The sequence below is a fragment of the Amblyraja radiata genome, chromosome 16 (assembly GCF_010909765.2).
Source record: "Amblyraja radiata isolate CabotCenter1 chromosome 16, sAmbRad1.1.pri, whole genome shotgun sequence".
NCBI classification, from domain to species: domain Eukaryota; kingdom Metazoa; phylum Chordata; class Chondrichthyes; order Rajiformes; family Rajidae; genus Amblyraja; species Amblyraja radiata.
In genome coordinates this window covers 47,671,563-47,679,939 of record NC_045971.1, presented here as the reverse complement: position 1 = coordinate 47,679,939, position 8,377 = coordinate 47,671,563, and the positions used below count along the sequence as shown (strand labels likewise).

The 8,377-nt window shown below is 49.5% G+C and overlaps 1 protein-coding gene across 1 annotated transcript in view; it reads right to left on the bottom strand.

The window, feature by feature from the left end:
• Positions 1–5,809: 5,809 nt before the first annotated feature.
• Positions 5,810–8,377, bottom strand: part of LOC116982296 (golgin subfamily B member 1-like) — a 43,887-nt gene continuing 41,319 nt past the window's right edge. The window contains exons 15-16 of the mRNA XM_033035567.1: positions 7,785–8,092; positions 5,810–5,930 (exon numbers count right to left, since the gene is read on the bottom strand). Coding sequence (XP_032891458.1) covers positions 5,810–5,930; positions 7,785–8,092 — 429 coding nt within the window. The remainder of the gene's footprint in view (positions 5,931–7,784; positions 8,093–8,377) is intronic.

Genomic DNA, 8,377 nt, shown 5'->3' with positions numbered 1-8,377 from the left:
GGGCCATCTGGCGGTATGGCCGCCTCAGTCACTGTTGGTGTGGGTGTGTTTTGTGTTGGTGTGAGCGTGGTGAGATTGTGTCTGAGGTGGCGACGATTTCGTCTCAGAACACCTCCTGACTCTAACTCCACCTCATACGATCTCTGGCTCACCTGTTGGACCACTCTCGCTGGTCTCCAGCCCTTGTGTGTGTCACAGGGCTGTACTCTCACACTGTCCTCTCTTTTCAGAGTGTCCATGTCTTTTGCTGTGCGGTTGTAGTACTTTTCCTGTCTCTGTCTGTTGTATTTAAGTCCCTGTTCGTCGTGTGTCACCTCTGGCTTCAGCAGAGTGTCCTTTGTGGGAAGCAGGGTCCTGGTCCTCCTGCTTAGGAGTCTCTGTGCCGGGCTTGTGTTGAGGCCCTGGCTCGGTGTGTTGCGATGATCCAGCATTGCCAAGTACGGATCCTGTCTCGCTGCTGCAGCCTTCAGCATCAGGCGCTTGGCTGTCTTTACCGCTGACTCCGCCTTCCCATTACTCTGCGGGTATCCCGGCGACGATGTCCTGTGTTCAAAGCCCCACTTCTGGCTGAAGTGCTGAAACTCTTGTGATGCATACTGGGGTCCGTTATCCGAGATAACAATGTCAGGAATCCCCTGTCGGGCAAAGTGGGCCTTGAGTTTTTTGATCACTGTGTTGCTCTTAGTGTCAGGTAGATAATCGACCACCCAAAAGTTTGAATAATAATCTACTGTTATCAGATAGTCTTTATTGTGAAAGGAGAAAAGGTCCGTTCCTACCTTGGCCCATGGTCTGCTGGCCATGTCATGTGGATGTAGTGTCTCCCTTTGTTGCTTTGGGTCCACTGACCTACATATGTCACATTTGGCGATGAAGGTCTTGATCTCCTCGTTCATTCCAAGCCAGTATACACACTCCCTCGCTCGCCTCAGACATCCTTCTACTCCCAGGTGAGAGGAGTGGATCCTGTGAGTGATGTCCACCCTGAGTGCGTCAGGTATCACGGCTCTGTCTCCTCGGAACACTATGCCGTCCTGGAAACTCAGTTCATCTTGGAAAGTGTGGTAGTGCCTGATGTCACTTGGTAAGTCCTTTTTTCTCTTGGGCCACCCTGCCAGTATTCTGTTTGCCACACTCTGTAACTTTGTGTCATCTTGTGTTGCAGCCCTGACGGCACTCAGCCTCTCTGCTGAAATGGGTAGGTAGCTGACCATGTTCACAGTCTCTATATCTGTCTCACTCTCTCCCTTAGTGCTCTCTGGTAAGTATGCTCTACTCAGCGTGTCTGCAAGTAGCATGTCCCTGCCTGGAACATAGGTCACACTGATATCATACTGCTGCAGCCTGAGTAGCATTCTCTGCAGTCTCTTAGGTGCACTAAGTAATGGCTTTCTGTGTATATTTTCTAGAGGCTTGTGGTCGCTTTGTACTATGACCTCTCTACCATAAGTATACTGATGGAACTTTTCCATCCCAAACACTATGGCTAAGCATTCTTTCTCTATTTGGGCATAGCCCCTTTCAGTTGGTGTGAGTGCCCTACTACCAAATGCTACCGGTTTACCTTTCTGTGTCAGGGCGGCCCCCAGTCCCGTGTCAGATGCATCACACTGAAGTGCAACTCCTTTTCCTTGTTGTAGTACTGTAGAACTGGTGCTTTAGCGATTTTGTCTTTCAGTCTTTGAAACGCCCCTTCTTGGATGTCCGTCCATTCCCACATGTTCTCCTTGCGCGTGAGTTGTCTCAGAATCTCAGAGTCATCTGAAAGGTGGTCATAGAACTTAGAAAGATAGTTGACCATCCCAACTAATCTCTGTACCCCTTTCACGTCCGTTGGCCTTGGCATCTCTCTGATTGCCCGTACTTTCTCCGGGTCAACCCTCAGTCCCTTGGCAGTGAGCAGATGACCTATGTAGGGTACCTCTTTTTGTCTGAGCTTGAATTTGTCCGCGTTCAGCTTAATGTTGCGCTCTCTGCACCTGGTTAGAAAGCGTCTGACTTTCTCGTCGTGGTCCTTTCCTGCCTCCTCTTGTGTTGCTCCTTCCCCCGTGATTAACACATCATCTGCTATGACGCAGACTCCTGGGAGGCCCTCCAGGGCCTGCATGAGCTTTCTTTGGAACACTTCAGGTGCTGGGCTTATTCCCATCGGCATCCTTAGCCAACGGAAGCGGCCAAATGGAGTGGCGAATGTGGTAAGGAAGCTCGACTCTTCCTCTAGTTTGACGTGCCAGAAGCCTTGCTTCACGTCGCAGACTGTGAATACTTTTGCCTTTGACATCTCCGGCAGGATGTCATCTATAGTTGGGAGTGGATAGTGACATCTTTTAGTGCCCGATTCAGAGGTTTTGGGTCTATACAGATCCTCAGCTTCCCATTAGGTTTTCTCACTGCGACCATGCTACTGATCCAGTCAGTGCTGCGTTCCACTGGTGTGATTATCCCTCTTCTCTCTAGATCTTTGAGCTCCTCTTGTAGAGGTGTCATCATAGCTACAGGCACTCTGCGCTTTGGCAGTTTCACTGGCGGGAGGGGGACGCTTTAGGGCGGCGCACCGGCGCTGGCAAAGCGGGACGGCGGGTCTCAGGCGTCCGGGTGGAGGGCGAAACGCCGCATGTTGGTTCCGGGGTGTTTTTTTGGTGCATTGAGGGTGGAATGGAGAGAAAAAAGGAGGGAGAGAAGGAGGAGGGAGGAAGAGAGGTAGAGAGGGAGGGAATCAGTGTGAGATAAAGTTTAAGAGAGTTTTGAAAACTTTTGAGAATGTTTTTAGGAAGTTTTGGAGATTGAGAGCAAAGATCTTATAGCGGAGCAAGATGGGTTACTCTCACGCAAACGTGTAGTTCGCTCATGGGCGGGTTCATGGTGAATATAGCGGCCATTTTAGCAACCAGCCGCCGCCATCTTGTGCCATGGCAGCAGGGAGAGGGGTGTGTGGGGCCCGGGGAGAGGGGCATAGGAGGGGGGGAGACATTGTAGTGAGGGGGCAGGCGAGGGAGTGCCCGGAGGGGGGATAAGGCCTAGTGTGTGTGAAGTTGCGGGGAGGTTTACAATGTTTCTTATTTAATGTCCCTTGTCTAGTCTGAAATAAAGTTCATTATTGGATCAGAAGAAATATAATTCTGTGTGTTATATGATTATATACATTTATATCGCATTCATGAATGTGTGTTTATAAACATTTTATTCTTTAACAAGAATTAACAGAATTATGAATTAACAGAATTACACACAAAAACTCCCCCCGCAATGTCAATTACCCTGCGAGTCGGGTCGGTTCCGGTTACTACAAAATCAACTCAAACACTGCTTGTGAGCCATTTAAAAAGAAATGATTTAAAAAACATAAAAAAAGACAATTACCAGTCAAATTTTATTCTTGACAAGAAGTATGAACTGACAGATTTATGAATCTAACCCTATATCACACACACAAACTGCTGCCCCGCAACATTGATTACACTGCGAATCGAGTCGGGTCAGGTAGGCTCAGGTTACTAAAATGGGCGGGGAAAAATGCCCATGATCCCCTCCATAGCGTACTACACGTCAGCCCATTGCATTTCGCAGGAGTAGCCTATCTTGCTCCGCTATAAGATCTTTGATTGAGAGAGGGAGAGAGGGATGGAGAAGTATTCACCTCTCCATCCCTCTCTGGTCATCACGATGGCCCAGCGGTAGAGTTGCCGCTTCACGGCGCCAGAGACCCTGGTTCCATCCCGACCACGGGCGCTGTCTGTGTGGAGTTCGCACGTTCTCCCCGTGACCTGCGTGGGTTTTCTCCGGGCGCTCCGGTTTCCTCCCACACTCCAAAGATGTGCGGGTTTGTAGGTTAATTGGCTTCTGGTAAATATTGTAAATTGTCCCCCAGTGTGTGTGTGTGTGTGTAGGATAGTATTAGTGTGCGGGGATCGCTGGTCGGCATGGACTCGGTGGGCCGAAGGGCCTGTTTCCGTGGTGTATCTCCAAACTTAACTGGTTGAAGAACATAATTCAAACATTCAGTTGTCCACAAAGTGTAAAAGATGTTTTCATTTTATTTGGAAAGGCCACTAAAGAAAACGGAGAAAGAGTTGAGTATAGGAGCAAAGAGGTCGTTCTGCAGTTGTACGGGGCCCAGGTGAGACCACACCTGGAGTATTGTGTACAGTTTTGGTCTGTTGGCCTTCATAACAAGAGTAGTTGAGTATAGGAGCAAAGAGGTCCTTCTGCAGTTGCACATGGAGTATTGTGTGCCCACACATACGCACGCCCTCCAAGCGCACACGCACGCATGCCTCCACTCTGAAGTTAACTAACAATTGAATTTAATAGGTGGTAGACACAAATGCTGGAGAAACTCAGCGGGTGAGGCAGCATCCATGGAGCGAAGGAAAGGCAATGTTTCGGGCTGAGACTCTTCTTCAGATGCTGGGGACAAACTTGCAAATCTGCTTCGAAAGTGAAAACTGCAAATCCTTTAAACTTCATCCCTCTTTCTCCCCTCTCTCAATTTTTCCATCTCCCTCTCTCCTTTCTCTCTCTCCCTCTCTCTCTCCCTCACCTCTATCTTTCCCTCTCCATCTCCTTTCTCTCTGTCTGTCTCTCTCTCTCCCCTCTCACCTCTCGCCCGCCCTCTCTCTCTCTCTCTCTCTCTCTCTCTCCCCCCCCCCCCTCCTCTAAACATTCCTCCGCCATTTTCGCCACCTCCAACGGGATCCCACCACTCGCCACATCTTCCCATCTCCCCCCCCCCAGTCTGCCTTTCGCAAAGACTGCTCTCTCCGCAACTCCCTGGTCAATTCTTCCCTTCCCACCCGCACCACCCCCTTCCCGGATACTTTCCCTTGCAACCGCAAGAAATGCAACACTTCTCCCTTTACCTCCCCCCTCCACTGCATTCAAGGACCCAAGCAGTCGTTCTAGGTACGACAGAGGTTCACCTGTATCTCCTCCAACCTCATCTATTGCATCCGCTGCTCTAGATGTCAGCTGATCTACATCGGTGAGACCAAGCGTAGGCTTGCAATCGTTTCGGTCCGCATTAACCAACCTGACCTCCCGGTGGCTCAGCACTTCAACTCCCCCTCCCATTCCGAATCCGACCTTTCTGTCCTGGGCCTCCTCCATGGTCAGAGTGAACAACACCGAAAACTGGAGGAGCAGCACTTCATATTTCGCTTGGGTAGTTTACACCCCAGCAGTATGAACATTGACCTCCAATTTCAGGTAGTCCTTTCTTTCTCCCCCCCTTCTCAGCTCTCCCTCAGTCAACTGGCTCCACCTCTTCCTTTCTTCTTCCCGACACCACCCCCCCCCCCCCCCCACTCTCACATCAGTCTGAAAAAGGGTCTCGACCCGAAACGTTGCCTATTTTGTTCGCTCCATAGATACTGCCTCACCCGCTGAGTTTCTCCAGTATTTTGTGTACTTTCATTGACATGACATTGCTGTGTCCTATACATGATGGTGCCCTGAAATGGGGGGACTATGTATTAACACTGTTGTAATCTCTACATGGTGAAACCAAAATGTCTAAAAGTTGCCTTCATTTATTAAAATCTGACAATCTACACTTTAACCACATGTGATTTATTGAATTACAAATCTCAAATTGTGGAGTAGAGAGGCAAATCAATAAATAAATAAATAATGGGTCTTTGTCCCAAACATTATGGAGGGCACTGTAGGTGTGTTTGCGTGTGTGGACGAGTGTGAGTTCAGGACTACACGCCCCAATACGCTCCACTCTCTCCCTACGCCGACAGACAGAGTGGGAGAGAGAACTACGAGGAAGGTTCCAGAAATTTCCACGCCTCTCCCTCCCTCCCCTTCAAGCTCCTGTGGTCGCCATTTTGCTCATTTTGCTTTCTGCACGAAGATGTCTGGAAATGTCGCCTGGAAGAATTTCACCTCTGGGATATTTCTCTTTCCCTTCTTTAATCCCATCTTCACTGGAGGTGAAAGGAGACGGAGGGAGGGAGGGAGGGAGAAAGTTTGAGAAAGTTTTGGAAAGTTTCGGAAAGGAGAGAGAGAGAGAGAGAGAGAGAGAGAGAGAGAGAGAGAGAGAGAGAGAGAGAGAGAGAGAGAGAGAGAGAGAGAGAGAGAGAGAGAGAGAGAGAGAGAGAGAGAGAGAGAGAGAGAGAGAGAGAGAGAGAGAGAGAGAGAGAGAGAGAAAACATAAAGATAGAGGGAGGAGAGAGGGGAGAAAGATATTGGAAAGAAAGAGAGAGGGCGGAGAGAGAGAGGGAGAGAGGGACGGGGAGGCAGAGAGCAAGAGGGGAGAGAGAGGGAGAGGGGAGAGAGAGAGACAGAAAGGCAGGGAGATAGGGAGAGCGAGAAGAGAGAGGGGAGAAAGAGAGAGAGGGGAGAGACAATAGACGATAGAGAGAGACAGGGGTGTGAGAGAGTGAGAGAGATCGGAAAGGGGGAGAAAGAAAGATATAGGAGAGACATAGGGGAGAGGAGGAGATAGAGAGGAGGGAGATAAAGCTATGGGGGAGAGGGGAGGGATGGGGGCGGGAGAGAGTGGAGCTAAAGAGGAGAGGGGACAGAGAGAGAGATGGGCGAGAGAGAGGAGTGAGAGGGGGCGAGAAATGGAGAGAGAGAGAGAGGTGGAGAGACAGGGGGAGAGAGAGATGGAGAGAGGGGGTGAGATAGGGGAGAGAGAGAGGGGGAGAGTGAGGGGTGATGGAGAGAGGGGAAGATAGCTAAGCGGAGAGAGAGAGAGAGAAAAAGAGAGAGCGAGAGAAAAAGAGAGAGAGAGACTTTGTAAGACAAATGTAATGAAGATTTACAAGATGATTAGTTGAGTTTACTGGACATTATCTTGCACTAAACATTATTCCCTTTATCCTGTATCCATACACTGTGGACGGACGGCTGGATTGTAATCATGTACAGTCTTCCCGCTGACTGGAGATTCCGCAACAAGAAAGCTTTTCACTGTACCTCGCTACCTTGTTGTTATTGTGGTCATGTCATCCATGTACGCCCTGATTGGAGGAAGGCACAGCCTACTTTTCAAGCGTTCCCCTCCGACCACCCATCGTGATGCTCGAATGATGAGCTCCATTGCCATGGTGAAAACCAGAGGAGAAATGGTACAGCCTTCCATTATGCCTACCTCAAGGTGCTGCCAGGCGGTGGTGTTGTCCTGTGTTGTGACGCAGAACTGGAGGTCCTGGAAGTAACCTTTTACCAGCTTTGTGATGGCCTCTGGGACCTGGAAGAAATTAAAAACTGCCCAAAGAGTCTCATGGGGCATGGAACCAAAGGCATTGGCAAGATCTATGAAAACCACATACAGATCTCTCTTTTCCTTCTTGGCAGTTTGTATCTTGTGCCAGATGACGTTTGCATGATCTAGACATCCTGAGAAACCACGTACCCCTGCTTTCTGCACTGACGTGCCAATGAAGTTGTTGCTCTGCAAATATGCTGAGAGTCTTTGGCCCACAACACCAAAGAAGATCTTTCCTTCCACGTTCAGAAGGCTGATCTGGCGGAATTGGCTAATGGTTGAGGAGTTCTTTTCTTTGGGAATTAAGATCCCTCCTGCCCTTCGCCATGCCTTAGGTATGATTCCTTTCCCCCATGCCCCTTTCATTAACTTCCAAAGGTATTTCAGGGCACCAGGGGTGTTCTTATAGAGCCTGTATAGAATGCCATTAGGCCCTGGGTCTGATGCTGTTCTTGCCCGTTTGACTGTGTTCTCCACCTCCTTCCATGTAGGAGGCCTTATGTCCATCTGGTGCTCAGGTGGGTGGATAGGTGGCATGTTATCTGGAATGGTGACTGGCTCATACCTCCGGTTGTCAGAGTACGTCTTCCTCAGGTGCTCCTCCAGTTCCATTAGAGGTACTCCCAGGATCCCGCTCTTCTCCTTGACAAACTTATACAGATTTCTGTAGAAACTTGTCCTCGCCCGTTCTTTCTTCTTGTGTTGCTTTCTCAGGCGTTCTGCTCTTCGTAGGATTGCCAAGCGCTGCTTTATTTCTGCCGGCAGTGCCTTGAGTCCTTTAATTTCTGCCTCTGTGGCCTTCCTCCACTGTTTTCTCAGCTCCCTCCTTTCTTTCACCAGTCTTTTGATCTCCTGCTGCCTCCTGGACTTGTACTGCAGTGCTGGTTCCTTCTATGTCCTCTGTTTCATGACCTTCACCCCAAATCTCTCCACCCCATAGTTGTATATGGTGTCATAGAAACATAGAAACATAGAAAATAGGTGCAGGAGTAGGCCATTCGGCCCTTCGAGCCTGCACCGCCATTCAATATGATCATGGCTGATCATCCAACTCAGTATCCTGTACCTGCCTTCTCTCCATACCCCCTGATCCCTTTAGCCACAAGGGCCACATCTAACTCCCTCTTAAATATAGCCAACGAACTGGCCTCAACTACC